This window comes from Chrysemys picta, chromosome 3 (assembly GCF_011386835.1).
Source record: "Chrysemys picta bellii isolate R12L10 chromosome 3, ASM1138683v2, whole genome shotgun sequence".
In the NCBI taxonomy this organism is placed as follows: Eukaryota; Metazoa; Chordata; order Testudines; family Emydidae; genus Chrysemys; species Chrysemys picta.
This window is the reverse complement of record NC_088793.1, coordinates 109,183,064-109,202,285: the sequence shown is the minus strand read 5'-3', so window position 1 is coordinate 109,202,285 and position 19,222 is coordinate 109,183,064. Positions and strand designations below refer to the sequence as shown.

The 19,222-nt window shown below is 43.1% G+C and overlaps 1 protein-coding gene across 8 annotated transcripts in view; it reads right to left on the bottom strand.

Annotated features, from left to right (window-relative positions):
• PHACTR2 (phosphatase and actin regulator 2) overlaps positions 1-19,222 on the bottom strand; it is a 208,085-nt gene that overhangs the window by 17,543 nt on the left and 171,320 nt on the right. For 6 of the 8 annotated variants that reach the window (XM_005280397.5, XM_042848212.2, XM_005280400.5 and 3 more), the window contains 4 exons: positions 16,335-16,887; positions 13,475-13,671; positions 12,261-12,417; positions 6,588-6,643 (listed from right to left, as the gene is read on the bottom strand). In XM_005280397.5, the coding sequence (XP_005280454.2) occupies positions 6,588-6,643; positions 12,261-12,417; positions 13,475-13,671; positions 16,335-16,887 (963 nt within the window). Of the gene's footprint in view, positions 1-6,587; positions 6,644-11,578; positions 11,673-12,260; positions 12,418-13,202; positions 13,357-13,474; positions 13,672-16,334; positions 16,888-19,222 lie in introns of those variants that run through there. The other 2 variants (XR_006173976.2, XM_042848213.2) reach the window with 2 other exon arrangements.

Below are 19,222 nucleotides of genomic sequence, written 5' to 3'. Positions count from 1 at the left end.
TTGAACAGTCCAAGAGGGAAAAACGGAGACAGGCTGCCCGTAGCAGGACCCTAGACCACAAGAGGATGCACAGGCGATGGTTGGGCAAGAAGACCAAACATTGTTTTATTGTAATTCCTACATAAATACTGTCCTTAAAACAGTTCTCAGCAGTAGAGTAATGTTTTTGTTTTCTGTAATTTGCCATTCAGGGTGAGATTTTGAAAGATGCCTAAGTGATTTAGGAGCATGATCACCATTGAAAGTCAGATGTGCTCCTAACTCCCGTAGGCACTTTAGAAAATCCCTCCTTGGTGCCAAATTCTGGCTGCAGGTATGAAAGTGGTTGACTTGCCCATGAACATTCATGCTGCAAAAGAAGTGTTCATGGAACCACAGCTTGACTGCTCTCCACCCTAGGAGCAAAAATCTGTATGGGGCAGAGTGTTAAATGCACGCAGCATGCTCACAATCTGCAGGCCCTATCCTGGAATGTCCCTCTGCAGCTCCACCTATGACGACCTACAGAGTCATCTCCTCTGGGTTGAAGGGCAGCTGGAATTTGACCGGAAAAACTATTCTATGGTTTCCTTCCTCTCCTGGCTGCTGCTTCTGGAACATACATGAAGGCACTGCCCAAGCCAGAATTTGATCCTAGATTAGAGGAATTTTAAATTGAAGTCAATTATGGGATATTTTGGTGTCTCTTTAAATCAGTGACCTTGGAGAAATAAACATCTATGCCACTACCATGAGAGCAAATACTGGCATTTTAGCCCCTGGCATCATTATGGGACATTTAATTCACCACAGAAAGTCAGGAAGAAAAGAGAGAAATCTTTCTGCATAAGGACTGTTCTGTTTTCAACTATAAAGTAATCCAGGAGCGTAAAACTGAACTTTCCACTGAGTCCCTGTGGGGATTAGCTATGTTTAGATTACTTTGTAGGATTGCTAGGGAAATGAAAAAGAAGGCAAACAAAGCACTAGGATCCTGGAATGCTGTGGAAAGCAAAAAGCAGTTTCTGTTTTCTGTTTTCACATACAAAGATAATCATTAATATTCCCTAACTAGCACCAAAAGCTACATCATGTTTCTAAAAAGCCAGGCTTGGCAAGAGGACAGGCACACAGTCCAGAAAGCCTTGCTATTCTTCACAGCTACAGAAAAACACAACGGCTGTAAACTTGATTCCATGTGAGAGCTGAAAAAGCTTCCTTGCTGTAATGCAATACTATAATTGATTCAAGGGTGCACATCTAAAATGTTTCAGTCAGCATGCAAGAAACCAGTCTGTGTTAGAACTCATTCAAGTTACTGCTTAACTTTTTATTTTTAATGTGGAAGGGTACAAAAGTCTGGATGCTTATCCACACTTATCCAAGGCTCTGTGATCTAGAAATCAGGCTAGAATCTCTGTCACAGGATTTCCAGTACTTCCTGGTTTAGCTGAAACTATAAAAATAAAAAATATCTTTTGACATAATAAATCCTTGCTTTAGCTAGAGGTGCAAAAAACCAAAGTATTAAAACTTTTTTGAACCTTATGAAAGGTTTGGATTCAACTTAATTTTGGGGCAAACATTTGGATGAATTTGATCTGTGCATCAGCTCATCTATCCCAAATGTATGCTAAAAAATAAATCAAATCACAATTTTTCTCCAGCTCCAGTACTGCTCTGTTTATGGGCAGTTCTAACACTAACACAACCCATGACAGCAGAAAGGAAGCTTTATGAAAGAAATTCTGACTCGTTCACAAATCCTGCACACAGCAACAACACAGGAATGTGAGGGATGTAAACATTTCAGAACTGTCCATGGGAAGTGGGCAGAATAAGCCCATAAACAATACATTTGATTTAAGAGCTAAGAGAATTTCAGAAAACCTACACTGGTAATGGGCTACGAGCACTGTCAACATAAACAACACACCTATTTGGCATTTAAAAGACCACCATCGACTTGAAATGTAGTAAATTTTAAAAATGAATAAAAAGTAGTTTCAGATACTACATGTGCTCTTGAGTGCCCACGCCACCTTTTACAATCAAATTTTCCTAAATTTTTGAAATGTTTTTCTTTCTCCTGCTTCTCTGAGCAAGACTCACACAAATACCACAGGAAAATGAGAGAGACCAGGTAGGTGAGGGTATGTTTACACTTAAAACACTACTAAACAGTAGAAGAGCACTTCAATCTCCCTGGACACGCAATAACAGTCTTAAAAATGGTCATTCTTCAACAAAAAAACTTCAAAAACAGACTTCAACGAGAAACTGCAGAACCGGAATTAATTTGCAAGCGGGACACCATCAAATTAGGCCTGAATAAAGACTGGGAATGGCTGGGTCACCACAAAAAACAATTTTCCTTCTGTTGATACTCACACCTTCTTGTCAACTGCTGGGAATGGGCCACATCCATTCTAATTGAATTGGCCTCGTTAGCACTGACCCCCCACTTAGTAAGGCAACTCCCATCTTTTCATGTGCTGTCTATTTATACCTGCTTACTGTATTTTCCACTCCATATATCTGATGAAGTGGGTTCTAGCCCACGAAAGCTTATGCACAAATAAATTTGTTAGTCTCTAAAGTGCCACAAGGACTCTTTGTTGTTTTTACAGCAGTGTAGACACTCATTACAGCAATGGAAGGGATTCTCCCATTATTATAGTTAAGCCACCCTCCCTGAGGCCATGTCTACACTTACAAGCGTACAGCAGCACAGCTGTACTGATACAGCTGTGCCGCTGTAAAAGCACTCATGTAGCCGCGTTATGCAAACGAGAGAGAGCTCTCCTGTCGACATCATAAAACCAGCTCAATGAGTGGCAGTAGCTATACTGGTTGGAGAGTGTGCCCCGCTGACATAGCGCTGTACACATGAACGCTTATGCCGGAAAAAATTATGTCTCTCGGGGTGTGTGTTTTTTTCACACCCCTGAGCAACAAAAGTTTTGCCGACAAGTTTCTTTGATAGAATAACGAGCCTTGTGGATAAGGGTGAAGCGGTGGATGTGGTATACCTAGACTTTAGTAAGGCATTTGATACGGTCTCGCATGATATTCTTATCGATAAACTAGGCAAATACAAATTAGATGGGGCTACTATAAGGTGGGTGCATAACTGGCTGGATAACCGTACTCAGAGAGTTGTTATTAATGGTTCCCAATCCTGCTGGAAAGGCGTAACGAGTGGGGTTCCGCAGGGGTCTGTTTTGGGACCGGCTCTGTTCAATATCTTCATTAACGACTTAGATATTGGCATAGAAAGTACGCTTATTAAGTTTGCGGATGACACCAAACTGGGAGGGATTGCAACTACTTTGGAGGACAGGGTCATAATTCAAAATGATCTGGACAAATTGGAGAAATGGTCTGAGTTAAACAGGATGAAGTTTAACAAAGACAAATGCAAAGTGCTCCACTTAGGAAGGAAAAATCAATTTCACACATACAGAATGGGAAAAGACTGTCTAGGAAGGAGTACGGCAGAAAGGGATCTAGGGGTTATAGTGGACCACAAGCTAAATATGAGTCAACAGTGTGATGCTGTTGCAAAAAAAGCAAACATGATTCTGGGATGCATTAACAGGTGTGTTGTGAGCAAGACACGAGAAGTCATTCTTCCGCTCTACTCTGCTCTGGTTAGGCCTCAGCTGGAGTATTGTGTCCAGTTCTGGGCGCCGCATTTTAAAAAAGATGTGGAGAAATTGGAAAGGGTCCAAAGAAGAGCAACAAGAATGATTAAAGGTCTTGAGAACATGACCTATGAAGGAAGGCTGAAAGAACTGGGTTTGTTTAGTTTGGAGAAGAGAAGACTGAGAGGGGACATGATAGCAGTTTTCAGGTATCTAAAAGGGTGTCATGAGGAGGAGGTAGAGAACTTGTTCACCTTAGCCTCTAAGGATAGAACCAGAAACAATGGGTTTAAACTGCAGCAAGGGAGGTCTAGGTTGGACATTAGGAAAAAGTTCCTAACTGTCAGGGTGGTTAAACACTGGAACAAATTGCCTAGGGAGGTTGTGGAATCTCCGTCTCTGGAGATATTTAAGAGTAGGTTAGATAAATGTCTATCAGGGACAGTCTAGACAGTATTTGGTCCTGCCATGCGGGCAGGGGACTGGACTCGATGACCTCTCGAGGTCCCTTCCAGTCCTATAATCTATGATTCTCTATGATAAGCACTAGTGCAGACCTGATCTGAGATGTGGTAACTAGGTCAACGGAAGAATTCTTCCATCGACCTACCGCTGTGCAACAGGAGGGTTAGTTCAGCATAGCTACGTCACCAGGGGTGTGGATTTTTCACACCCCTGAGAGACAAAGCTATACCGATGTAAGTTTTCATTGTAGACCAGCCCTTCTTCAAGTCTGGGGAAGGTAACCTGAGTGTTCAAGCTAAATTCAAGGTGGGAAAGATTGTTAAGCATAACAATCCTGCATAGACACACTGTAGGAGACCACTTAAAACAAAGTAGGCAATTAACACCTCTGCAGTTGTAGAAAAATGGAGTGCTAGCAGGCAGTAGAGTGTATTACAAATTGTAATGAGCCATAAATCCAGTGTCTCTGTTAAAACCATGGGTTTTAGTGTCCAGCAGAGTTATAAATTTAAGTTCCCAGGCTTGTCTTTTCATGGAAAATGACTGTTTATACATGAAAACAGTGAAAGTTACTATACACAAAGTGCTGTCAAATCCATAAGATAAACAAGCTGAAACGACAAAGAAAATATTTATCTTCTGCTAATCTCTATCATCTATATTCATCTTTGGTGTTACATGTAACAGTAGTAGGTCAAAAATTAGTTCTAAGTGTGATTTTTAGTTTGATTGTGTACTTTGACATGTTGATAGATCATGTTTATTAGACCTGAACAGGGAAAGTGTAACTGGTGTCCTCAAAGTCAGCAGAAGTAGTTTGTGATATACTCGTACGAGTTTTTGGAATTATCTTTCTCATGTGGTCAGGCTTAAATTCAGCTGGAGCTGTCCAGAGTGGAGGTCTGGTAAATATTTTCAAAGGCTTTAGGAAGAAGCTCCGAGCCCTGGTGTCTCCCGCAGGGCAGGAACCCTGAGCCCCTGCAAGCCCCAGCGCGCCCCTTAGGACAGGAACTCTGAGCCCCGGTGTGCTCTGCAGGGCAGAAGCACCAAGCCCCAGTGTCCCCTGCGGGGCAGAAGCCCCCAGCCCTGGGGCTCTGGGAAATACTATATGAGAATTTAAACCTGGTATGTGGTCCAGTGTTTGCTGACTGGTTATCAGATTAATATGGTTATACTTCACAATTTATCTTTATTACATTTGATAGTGTAATGTACAGATTCCAAATTTTGCACATTACAAAATTTATTGCAGATCACCTCTTGGCTAGGACTTTGTTGAACCCTCTTTTATGTACCACAGTGCATAGAAGATAACCAGAAGCTACAGTTTTAGTAATTATCCTAGTTAACTTTTGAGATGCTGGATGACACCAATGGTTGACTATGTGCTTGAAAATGTAGCATTTCACACATAGTATCATTTATGTGATGGTTAGAAAATTTCGACACATCAGGTCTAGATGATGGGTTTTCTTGGTTGTAAATGGACTAATTTTCCTATTATTATTGCTGTCATTTATTACTCACTCATAGGCTCGTAGAACCCATAATATGGTAGGTATTGAGTACTCACAAAGGAAGACACAAGTCTCTACCCCCAAGAGCTTACCCGTTTGAGTAGGCGAGCAACATAAATAAGGGGAAAGATGGGCAAACAATCCAAGTATGTACAATATACTTCATACCCATTGGTTTTTTCAACAATTAAACAACACATCAGCTATACTCAGCCTATTCAGGATGACTGGCCAATTTCTTGTAGCTGTCAGGGAAGGTGTGAGTCCTGAGCAATGAGTGGCAGCTTTATGGATCAGTTGAGTGAGGATATTCCGTGCATAGGGGCAATATGGAAAAATGCACAACTATAATTATGGGAGAAGCGGATCTGAGGGTGGGCAGGGCTGCCGTCACTGGCGGCGTGCTGCCTCTCCTCCTCCCTCCCCATTACACAGGAACCCAGCAATACTAATACAGCTTTAGGGAGGCAATGGTTTCTTTGACATCTACAAGAAGCTGGAATGTATTGTCTCCTCTCCTCCAGGACGCTTCACCTCTCTTTTGCTCTTTGTACTTTACTCATTCATATCTACCCTTGTTTGGGGGGCACAGGATATTTCCCTTCCTCCTTATAAAAGTTAGTGGGGAGTGATTAAAAAGTATTAAAATACCTTTAAGGAGTACCTGTCTGACTGATTTTTATAACAGTAAGAGCAGATTCTGTGCTCAGTCACACTCATGCAGCTCCACTGATGTCAAGGGAGAGAGTATGGGTATGACCAATGATGACTCAGTTTGTCTCCCTGAATACAGCCTGTATTTACTGCTGCCATTACAAATTTATGATGGGTCTAATGTCAAGATGCTACTTCACCAAGCATCATTTCTCTCCACGCATGAATCTAGCATGTTATATTAACTGTCAAGGTTCCTAATGAATCCCACAGTTGTGCTTTTTTGCTGAATAAATAATTACACTAATCTGCATAGAATACTTACGCTTCAGGATATTTCTCTGCTCTAGCTCTTCAGTTGTGGGCCTTTGGCTAAGTCTCCTGTGAGTACAAATTAAATGACCATTTATAAGCCAAGATTTCTCAATCAAAGGTTAACAATAAAAACAGTAGGTTTCAGAGTAGCAGCCGTGTTAGTCTGTATCCGCAAAAAGAAGAACAGGAGGACTTGTGGCACCTTAGAGACTAACAAATTTATTAGAGCATAAGCTTTCGTGGACTATAGCCCACTTCTTCGGATGCATATAGAATGGAACATATATTGAGGAGATATATATACACACATACAGAGAGCATAAACAGGTGGGAGTTGTCTTACCACCTCTGAGAGGCCAATTAATTAAGAGAAAAAAACTTTTGAAGTGATAATCAAGCTAGCCCAGCACAGACAGACAGTTAGATAACAAGTGTGAGAATACTTACAAGGGGAGATAGATTTCAATGTTTGTAATGGCCCAACCATTCCCAGTCCTTATTTAAACCGGAGTTGATTGTGTCTAGTTTGCATATCAATTCTAGCTCAGCAGTTTCTCGTTGGAGTCTGTTTTTGAAGTTTTTCTGTTGTAATATAGCCACCCGCAGGTCTGTCACTGAATGACCAGACAGGTTAAAGTGTTCTCCCACTGGTTTTTGAGTATTTTGATTCCTGATGTCAGATTTGTGTCCATTAATTCTTTTGCGTAGAGACTGTCCGGTTTGGCCAATGTACATGGCAGAGGGGCATTGCTGGCACATGATGGCATATATCACATTGGTAGATGTGCAGGTGAACGAGCCCCTGATGGTATGGCTGATGTGATTAGGTCCTATGATGATGTCACTGGAATAGATATGTGGACAGAGTTGACATCGGGGTTTGTTACAAGGATAGGTTCCTGGGTTAGTGGTTTTGTTCAGTGATGTGTGGTTGCTGGTGAGTATTTGCTTTAGGTTGGGGGGTTGTCTGTAAGCGAGGACAGGTCTGTCTCCCAAGATCTGTGAGAGTAAAGGATCATCTTTCAGGATAGGTTGTAGATCTCTGATGATGCGCTGGAGAGGTTTTAGTTGGGGGCTGAAGGTGACAGCTAGTGGTGTTCTGTTATTTTCTTTGTTGGGCCTGTCTTGTAGGAGGTGACTTCTGGGTACTCGTCTGGCTCTGTCAATCTGTTTTTTCACTTCAGCAGGTGGGTATTGTAGTTTTAAGAATGCTTGATAGAGATCTTGTAGGTGCTTGTCTCTATCCAAGGGATTGGAGCAAATGCGGTTATATCTTAGAGCTTGGCTGTAGACAATGGATCGTGTGGTGTGTCCTGGATGGAAGCTGGAGGCATGTAGGTAAGTGTAGCGGTCAGTAGGTTTCCGGTATAGGGTGGTATTTATGTGACCATCGCTTATTAGCACAGTAGTGTCCAGGAAATGGACCGCTTGTGTGGATTGATCTAGGCTGAGGTTGATGGTGGGATGGAAATTATTGAAATCATGGTGAAATTCCTCAAGGGCTTCTTTTCCATGGGTCCAGATGATGAAGATGTCATCAATGTAGCGCAAGTAGAGTAGGGGCGTTAGGGGACGAGAGCTAAGGAAGCGTTGTTCTAAGTCAGCCATAAAAATGTTGGCATATTGTGGGGCCATGCGGGTACCCATAGCAGTGCCGCTGACTTGAAGGTATATATTGTCCCCAAATGTGAAATAGTTGTGGGTGAGGACAAAATCACAAAGTTCAGCCACCAGGTTAGCTGTGATATTATCAGGGATACTGTTCCTGATAGCTTGTAGTCCATCTTTGTGTGGAATATTGGTGTAGAGGGCTTCTACGTCCATAGTGGCCAGGATGGTGTTTTCTGGAAGATCACCGATGGATTGTAGTTTCCTCAGGAAGTCAGTGGTGTCTCGAAGATAGCTGGGAGTGCTGGTAGCGTAGGGTCTGAGGAGAGAGTCTACATAACCAGACAAGCCTGATGTTAGGGTGCCAATGCCTGAGATGATGGGGCGTCCAGGATATCCAGGTTTATGGATCTTGGGTAGCAAATAGAATACCCCTGGTCGGGGTTCTAGGCATGTGTCTGTACAGATTTGTTCCTGTGCTTTGTCAGGGAGTTTTACACCAATATTCCACACAAAGATGGACTACAAGCTATCAGGAACAGTATCCCTGATAATATCACAGCTAACCTGGTGGCTGAACTTTGTGATTTTGTCCTCACCCACAACTATTTCACATTTGGGGACAATATATACCTTCAAGTCAGCGGCACTGCTATGGGTACCCGCATGGCCCCACAATATGCCAACATTTTTATGGCTGACTTAGAACAACGCTTCCTTAGCTCTCGTCCCCTAACGCCCCTACTCTACTTGCGCTACATTGATGACATCTTCATCATCTGGACCCATGGAAAAGAAGCCCTTGAGGAATTTCACCATGATTTCAATAATTTCCATGCCACCATCAACCTCAGCCTAGATCAATCCACACAAGCGGTCCATTTCCTGGACACTACTGTGCTAATAAGCGATGGTCACATAAATACCACCCTATACCGGAAACCTACTGACCGCTACACTTACCTACATGCCTCCAGCTTCCATCCAGGACACACCACACGATCCATTGTCTACAGCCAAGCTCTAAGATATAACCGCATTTGCTCCAATCCCTTGGATAGAGACAAGCACCTACAAGATCTCTATCAAGCATTCTTAAAACTACAATACCCACCTGCTGAAGTGAAAAAACAGATTGACAGAGCCAGACGAGTACCCAGAAGTCACCTCCTACAAGACAGGCCCAACAAAGAAAATAACAGAACACCACTAGCTGTCACCTTCAGCCCCCAACTAAAACCTCTCCAGCGCATCATCAGAGATCTACAACCTATCCTGAAAGATGATCCTTTACTCTCACAGATCTTGGGAGACAGACCTGTCCTCGCTTACAGACAACCCCCCAACCTAAAGCAAATACTCACCAGCAACCACACATCACTGAACAAAACCACTAACCCAGGAACCTATCCTTGTAACAAACCCCGATGTCAACTCTGTCCACATATCTATTCCAGTGACATCATCATAGGACCTAATCACATCAGCCATACCATCAGGGGCTCGTTCACCTGCACATCTACCAATGTGATATATGCCATCATGTGCCAGCAATGCCCCTCTGCCATGTACATTGGCCAAACCGGACAGTCTCTACGCAAAAGAATTAATGGACACAAATCTGACATCAGGAATCAAAATACTCAAAAACCAGTGGGAGAACACTTTAACCTGTCTGGTCATTCAGTGACAGACCTGCGGGTGGCTATATTACAACAGAAAAACTTCAAAAACAGACTCCAACGAGAAACTGCTGAGCTAGAATTGATATGCAAACTAGACACAATCAACTCCGGTTTAAATAAGGACTGGGAATGGTTGGGCCATTACAAACATTGAAATCTATCTCCCCTTGTAAGTATTCTCACACTTGTTATCTAACTGTCTGTCTGTGCTGGGCTAGCTTGATTATCACTTCAAAAGTTTTTTTCTCTTAATTAATTGGCCTCTCAGAGGTGGTAAGACAACTCCCACCTGTTTATGCTCTCTGTATGTGTGTATATATATCTCCTCAATATATGTTCCATTCTATATGCATCCGAAGAAGTGGGCTATAGTCCACGAAAGCTTATGCTCTAATAAATTTGTTAGTCTCTAAGGTGCCACAAGTCCTCCTGTTCTTCTTTTTAATAAAAACAGTAGGTTGCTTTGTTAAAGTGTGCAATGCAACTCCTTTAATCAGTCTTTTAATGCTATTCATTTACCACTGAGGGGTAGGTGTACAACTGCATAGTTAATCAGAATGCAATTTCTACAACTGAGCACATACACGGGGTACTGAGCCGGCATATGTCTAGTTTGAGGCACAGTTGGCCACTTAGGCATGCCAATGACCAATGTGTGGATGCAATCATGGTAACTGTGTGTGCAAACCTTTAAAAAAAAGGCTCTAACATACTCCATTTTGGGATCTAGTTTGAAGGAATAATCTGTACAAAAACTCTCTGTACTGTATTGTAATATACTGTGCAACTGTTGGAATATTTTCATGCATTAATAAATTCTTTCAATTTCATTTGTTTTAAACACAGCAAAATGCACACTACTGACTGAGTGCTACATAGATGCAAAGTCTGGAGATTTAAATCAAAACTATTTTAGTTACCTACCCAAAAAGTATCTGAACATTTTAAAAATGTCTCAAAGCTACTTATTTTCAGGCTTGTATCCTATAAAACATGGCTAATATTGTCATAAATTTACTAAAAAAATTCACTTCTGGGCTGCAAAGAAGCAGGAGACATTTCAACAGGAAAGTTAACATTGGGTATCTGTGAAAGTTAGAAGATTCAGAGGCAGCTTCTCTGTCTAGTAAACCTCCTAGGATTCACCAGGGAGCATCACTGGCATAATTAATCTCATCATGTCCATCTGATTGGGAACCTGCACTAGATAATCTTAGCAGGTCTGTGGGAAAATGGAAGGAAGGGGCAAAGACAGGGTGGGCGAGTGCACGAAGCTTCAGTGAGGGGCTGGAGCCACAGAGGAAGGCTGGAGAGTGGGGCTGAGCAGCTGAGCTCTGCAGGATGGACTTTCTGGTAAGAGAAGCAGGAGAGATGTAGCTACAGGGGACTGGCATTGAATAATGGAAGTTGCCCACAAACACATTGATTTGCATTGTAGAGAAGAAATCTGTTAAGGCAATGAGCTGCACTAACTGTATATACATATTAAAGTAGCCTATGTCAATGGAGGACTGGTTATGTACAAATTTTCAAGTGTGCACATGACTATTTCCAGCTTATAGAGTTTGAACAAAGTCAGATAGGGTTAAAAATGAGTGATTTTAATCTGTTTAGCAATCACTCATTGTGAAAAGTACATAGAAAATGTGGACCTGATCCAAAGCCCATTGAATAATAACAATATTAATAATATAAAATAATATAATACCTAGCTCTTATATAGAGTTTTTCATCAGTAGTTCTCAAGACTTTCATTGACTTCAATGGGTTTTGAATCAGACCCTTAAAGTGCCAGGTGCTGACTGAAATGTTAAAAGTTTGATAAGAATAAGTGTTAAACTTCATAGTGATTTCACAGGTTTACACTCCCCTTTGAGTGTAAAGCTCTACATGAACATAACCATGTAGCCACTAAGGTGGCTTAATAATCTATTATCCATGGCCAAAATGCAGCCACCTCTGGAGTGGAGCACGTCAGTACCACCAATACTAAGCAAGGCAAGAAGTTAAGGACAAGAAGTTAAGAACAGTGTATTCAGTTTAACCTATGGAGGAAATGTAGGTAAGCACAATATGATTACTGGAGTTGGAATTTGGCCAGGACAGCAGTGGCAAGAACCACACGCCTATATTATTATTAAAGGGATCGTGCCCCATGAGTTCTACACACATGATGCACCACACCTACCGTTAAGGAATAAAATGTTTTTTATCTGGCTCTCAAGTGCACAAAATAATTTAGTTCACATCATAAGAATATATTAGGTGCTCACAGACCTGGCAACCCAGAATATCTTGCACCAAATACCGTGGCTGCATTTAAGATGTGATGCCAATGTTCTTGTTTTTTTCCCTACCTCCCAAACCCACCCTCAGATTGCAATGGATACCTCACTAGCTTCGTTCCAATCTGATGTCGGATTTCCTGCCTCTCCTCCTCAGAGGTACGCTGCAAGATGTTTTTGTCTTCCAATTCTTTTTTAGATGGTCTGTTGCCAAGTTTGATAGCAAGAGTATCCCTACGACGGATTTTACTTGCCAAAGAGCCTGAGGAAAAAAGGAGGGGGATAGACAGTTCATTCACACTCAGGTTACAGCTGCAAACGATCAGCAAGAACTTTTAATACATTCCCACAACAGCCTTTTTTTCCACATGCAAAAGAGGAATTTTAATGAACACCAGAAGAAAAATAGTTTCAACTTGGCTCATGACGATAAAAGGCTGAAGGACTCAGAAAAGAACAAGCTGACAGCTAAGATGTTAGAAGATAGTGAGTGAATTTACAAGCTTCACCCATCTTCTGTGAACTGATATGATAAAAATGAGAAATCTGGGCTTGAGGTTCCCTGAAATCTGATACATTACAGGTTACTTTATTTCCTTTTTTAACATGTTTAGCAAACTGCTTTTCTTTTCTTAAGCCTTACACTGTTCAGTCTAATTCTCCTTTTCTCCCTCACTCCCCCTCATTTTTTTAATGCTACTTAGCACTTTTATAGTGCTTTTCATCTTCAAAGCACTCTGCAGACATTACCTAATTTGTTAAATTATCACAGAAGAGAAAATCCATTTTTTAAAAGTGCATTTAGTGCTTGTAAAGTATTTTAGATGGAAAGCTGTGGGGGCTGTAGTCATCTATTCATCCAAAAACCAGATACAGCATGGACAATGACAATGCATGCCTCCCAACACTGCCCCACCAATATACTTCAATTAATGGTGGGACCCAATCTCAGTACAAATCCACTGAGCTACACCGGACCCCTATAAATAATATTTTTAATACTGCTTGCCTTGTATTGGACCAATGGCCAAATGAATGAAATACTCAAGCAATCGTGTAACCGAGACTGCAGTTCCCCTGCATCCCAACTCAGCACGGTGACAAACAGCTTCCTCCTGATCATTCCAAGATAGGTCACTCAGATGAAATTTCAAAACTTTCACACACACAGTGTATCATCTGTGCTAAGAGAGTCAAATGCCTGAGAAGTCCATAACCAAAATAGCTGAGTTAAACTACCTGCTCACTGATGGGTTACTTTTGCCATTCATATAAAGTGACCATCTCTCCCCCACACATCCCTCTTTAAATTGTCTTACTTTCTGCACTTGTGTTGTCGTCGTCGTCATCGTCATCATCAGTGTAGAGTATTGGCCCATCTGAATCGGAGTCACTGGTGTGGCTCTCTTTGCTGCTCTCACTTTCCAGACTGGCCATAGGCTCAGGAGGTTCTTCTGTTGGTTGAGGACTTGCTAGGTTAGGAGTCTCCTCTTCCTGATCTTCTTTGGTAACTGAACTGTTGATACATAATAAAGACACTGTAACATTAAGGTAAGCAACACAACACCAAAAGGAGACTGCCTGGATAAGCAAGCATGAAAATACAAGCTATTTTATTCAGACTGACTTAATCTTATATATAAAGAGATGTGAATGGTCTTGATGAGCTGCACCAGTAATACATAAAAAGTATTAACAGCCAACAATTGGAGATGTATACAGTATACGGGAGATTCTCTCCTGAGCCAGAAGTCTGCTTGATGTAGGGGGATGGGATGATACAAAAGGGTCAGTTCCAGCTCCCTGATCTGAAGGCAAGCCTGACTCCATCACTTACTGCTGCTACCAGATAGTTCTAAGTTACACCACTTGTGTAACTTAATGGAGCCTAAATCAGTGGAGCACTGGGGCAACTGAGCACAGCTGCCCCATGCCCACTGCCCTTCTACCCTCCGTGTGGGATGAGGGGGAAGGGCAGAGGCACAGGGGCTTGATCATGGCACAGATGTGCTATCCGGGAGTTCCTCTATGCCAGGGGAATTCTTTGCTGGTGATTAGCATCTGGATTACAGCCCCTTTATGCCACCTAAGTGCAGAAACTAGAACTGCTTAGTGTGGTTGTGAATGATGTTGATTTCTCTTGCGAGGAAAACAGAGCACTGTTGTGAAAATGGGGCTGACAAGTTTACCCTAATTGTGAGCTCAGTCCATAAGATGTTACAATAACCTAGAATAACAAATGTTGATGAAAAGTTGGTCAAGTTGATTTTAGTAATGAATGTTATAAACAAGTGCAAGAGAACCAGACATAGACACTAAATTAGTCCAAACAAAGAAAAGACCACATTGATATGATTCAAGAACTCTGTTGAAATCATGGTTGGTAAAAACAGAAGCTGTAGAACCAGAAATTAATTAACCAAAATTGGTGTGTCGGATACTAGGCCTAATTGGTGGACAAAATAATGAAGGGATGGGCTATTCCACCCATCATTCCCCCTTTTTTTTAAAAAAAAAAAGAAAGACTTGGGGGCGGGGAGGGGAGAATGGAAGAATAGATGGAGGTTACTGGAGTGAGCTTTACCCTCATGGGTGCCAACTCCACCATATGCTGGGACCCCCCCAGATCTTCTTCATCCTAATCCAAAGGGATATTCTGACAAGACTGGGCCAGAGAGAGGGACCCAGATACATCACCGCCCCAGATGAATCCCAAACACCACCTGAGATGAAACCGGATCAGACTTTAACAACAGGAGCTACAACAGCAGCTTCAGCCCATCTCAGCTCACTGCTTTTCCTTTCCCCAGTTTTGGACTTTAAAAATAGCAATACCAACAGCAGCTCCAGCTCATCTCAACTAACTTCTCTTCTCCCCAAATGGACAATTATTGCCATCTTCGATACCATCTCAGAGACTGTCAAACAAAGGGTGGGGAGGTTGAGGTTTCCTTCTAAATTTTCTCCAGCTAAAGGGAAAGGGGAGAAGAGACGTTGTTAAAATGAAAGCCTTTCTTAATACTTTACATCAGTGGTTCTCAAAGCTGGTCCACCGCTTGTTCAGAGAAAGCCCCTGGTGGGCCTGGACGGTTTGTTTACCTGCCGCGTCCGTAGATTTGGCCGATCGCAGTTCCCACTGGCCGCGGTTCACCGCTCCAGGCCAATGGGGGCTGTGGGAAGGGCAGCCAGCACATCCCTCGGCCTGCGCCACTTCCCGCAGCCCCTTTGGCCTGGCGCGGTGAACTGCAGCCAGTGGGAGCTGCGATCGGCTGAGCCTGCGGATGTGGCAGGTAAACAAACCGGCCCGGCCCGCCAGGGGCTTTCCCTGAACAAGCGGTGGACCGGCTTTGAGAACCACTGATTACATTTCCAGTGCTTTAACTGTTTTTCCTTCTTCTCTGTATCTTTGATAAAAGGTTGAATGATTTTTAATGGTGTGCTTGCCATGGTACTAAGCAGGCTAAGGTTTCTGGATACCAAACCACAGACCTTGTTTAACACTGTTTAATGCTGACAGTGACTGGGTTCAGGGGCACCAGAACGGGGGGCAGCGGGGGAGGGGCAGGGGGCCATGGCCCCATCACTTTTAAAAGTTGGGGAGCTATGGGGGGGCAGACAGGAGCGAATGGGAGGTGGGGCCTTGGGGTAAGAGGTGGTGCAAGGGCAGGGCCTTGGGGGAAGGTTATTTAGGGTTTGGTATTGATGCCCATCACTGTAATATTTGGGCCCCTTCCTTTTATGCAGAATGGCAATAGTGAAGTCCCTTCTGGACTTTATAGTGTCTCTGATTCTTCTTCCTTTCTGGTTGATAGAAAGATCTGCTCGGGTATTATTTTTTTATATTATTATTCTTATAAAATTCTTATAAAAGGGTGGCAGAGGGGAGCAGTTGCTATTGCAAATGTCGTTCTGGTTATGTTGGGAAAGCATTTTTGAATTTTGTTCATATATTTTGCCACTTCTACTTTTGGTTGTGCTTGGGACATGGAAGTGTAAAGGCAAGTGAAAATGAATAATAATGAAAAACAAGTTAACTAAAGTTTTGGATCTGATAGGTTTAATTCAAGTATTAGGCAAAGGTACAAGACTGAGAGCATTCCTTATTTTATCTGAATAGTTTCGCCACCCCTGGCAATGCGCTGTGTACCTTATTGCTTATAAATGAGAGCAGAGTCTTACCATGTTGTATTTTCTTCACTCCTATCCAGGCTATTGTCTAGGGCGATACTGCTAAGGTCTTCATTGTCTGTTTCATGTTCGGTCTGGAGAAGAGGATTAGAATCTGAGCCTGGGACAGACAGGCCTGCTTCGGTGCTAATGGGTACATCTGGTGTTTCTGAGGAGTCAGTGGACTGACTGGCTGAAGGAGAGGAAGGCAGCAGCGGCGGTGGAGGAGGAGGAGCAGTGGGAGGAGGAGGGACAATCAGTGTGTTCTGCTGGTCTGTAGCTTCAGATTCAGAAATTATGATGGGAGGTTGCTCTGGCTGAGAGTTTTCCACCTTTGTTTCTAAACTGTTTGCTGCTGCATTGGAGGTGGAAGAAACGTCCCCATCTGCACGGGTTCGTGGGGTTGACTGCTTCCCGGGTTTTTTCTTGCCCCTGGAAGTCCCTGATGTGCCCGTTTTACTAGGTGCTGTCTCCTTAGAGGCTTTTGGATGAGATGATGTGGATGAAGGAGATTGTGAAGAAGATGACTTGGAGACGGGTAATTTTTTTACGTGAGAGGAGCTAGCTAAAATGAGAAAAGACAAACATTTTACAACCTCAGAAATGCAGTTTTTCTTAAAACCATTTGAACTGTATCTTGAATTGATATTTTAATAATAAAATAACTGTACTTAGTACTTCTATAACTCTAAGCATTTGACAAACATCAGCTAACTAATTGGTCCTCACAAGTCCCCTGTGAGGTAGGTAAGTCTTATTACTTCTAGTTTTAGAGGTGGGTAGAGGCAGAAGGTGTAAGTATTTGCCCAAGGTCGTTGGAGCTGAGGCTAGAGATCCTGACTGTCATCACTCTGTGGTGACCACTAGGTCAATGCCTGGTAATAATCTTAAAAATCCAGTTGTTTAAAATAATAACACAGTTGTCCTGACTGAATTGCTAGCTACACATCAGGACAAATTTTCAGAAGTGCTTGGGTGACAGAAGCCTGTCTCATTTTCAAAAGTGACTCAGAGACTTATGAGCTACTGACTTTCAGTGGGACTTAAGCATATCAGTGCTAAGTCACTCTTGAAAATGAAACGTAGTTTCCTAAATCGTTTAGGGGCTTTTGAAAACGTTACTATGTCTGTGTATAAGTCTTGTTTCACAATCATTAAAGCATGATTGTACATCCTCCTGTAGATGTACATGCACATAGAGCATTTGTGAGAATTAGTTGCATGCATTCTGTGGAGAACGAGCTCCAGTGAAAACTTCCCTAGTCCCTCTTTTCTAAACAATGCTGGCCACCAAAAGATACAAATAATCCCAGTTAGTCTGCAGCTAAAGTTAACAATCTTTACAACTAACCTTTCCTATTAAGTTTTTTTGTCAGAGTATTATAGACTATCATCATTATTGCCATTCCATAGCACCTTTCATATGAAATATCTAAATGCACTTTATCAATATCATCCAATTATGTCTTGCAATGTTCTTGTAAGGCTTTTCTCCCCCACTTTACAGATGGGGAAACTGAGGCACAGCTAGCTGTTTTGCCCAAGGTCTCACAATGAGTCAGTGGCTAAGCTGGGAGAGAATACAAGAATTCTGACTCTTATTTAAAAAAACAACAACATACAATTAAATCCTTTTAATCAAAACACTTTGATTAAAGTGAAGTCAAACACTTTTGTTGTCAAAGGAAATGCATTAAAATTAAGACAGTGAATGGGAGCATTTAAGAAAGAATCACATAACAGATCAGTGGATTAACATTCCAAGTATGGAATGGGGTCAACAGGCCCCACACTGAACCAGGGAGGGGAATAGAGCAATACTGTTCTAGGAGGCCCTGCTCCTCAACAGATGCAAAGCATGTTCCCAATGGAGGAACATTTTAAGGACATTGGCAGCCCAGAAGAAAGGGGGTGGGAGAATTAACTGCACTGCATGTGGCACCAAGAAACAAGGCTGATGCTGAGAACTGTGCAGGGAGTGGCAACAGCTTTGTGAAGGGGGATTTGGGTTCCCTTGCTCTTTGAGAGTTGAAAGCCCTGAAACAGATTGACTAACTGAACTGAACACTGAGGACTTGTCTACATTGCCGTTAGACACCCAGGGCAGGCCCATGCTAGCTGACTTGGTTTCCTGGGACTCAGGCTGAGGGGCTGTTTAATTGCAGAGCTTGGGTAAGCTCTGGGACCCTCCCACCTCACAGGGTCTTAGAGCCTGGGCTCCAGCCAAGGCCTGAACATCTATGCCACAATTACACAGCCCCTTAGCCTGAGTCAGCTGGCACAGGTCAGCCGCGGGCTTTTAGTTGCAGTGGTAGACATACTGTAAGAGACTGAGGACAGTCTGCTTAGTCCACAACCATGCCCCAAACTGAGGAGCATCAGACTGATAGGAAATGACCGGGGGGATACATACTTTGGGATAACTCAGTAACTGGGCTGGCCACATTGAGAGACTCCTGGGGGCCCTGCACTGATACCTGTTGGAGTGGGGGGGGTCCCCCCATGTTGCCTTCCCCCCCAGCTCCTTTATAGTGATGGAGCAACTGGAACATGAGGGGGTAATGAGGTTGCAGCTGGGGCTCCCTCTGGGATGACTAGACTGGCAGAACTTGTAAAGTCATGAGCTGACCACTAGGCCAGATGGTCACCAGACCTTCCTTCTACAGCAGACGGGGGCAAACTATGGCCCGCGTGCCACATCCGGCCCGCAGGACCCCTCTCTCTGGCTTCCTGTCAGGGAGAGGGGTGAGAACAGGCTCGCGGAGGAGCCAGCCCAACTCCCCGGCAGCATGGTGGGTGGGGCAGAGGCTAGCCCCTAGCCCTTCCCCTTCTGCTCCCCTCCCTCCCTCACAGTCACAGTTCCCCCAGCGCCTGGGCCGCGTGGCTGCAGCTCCAGCCGG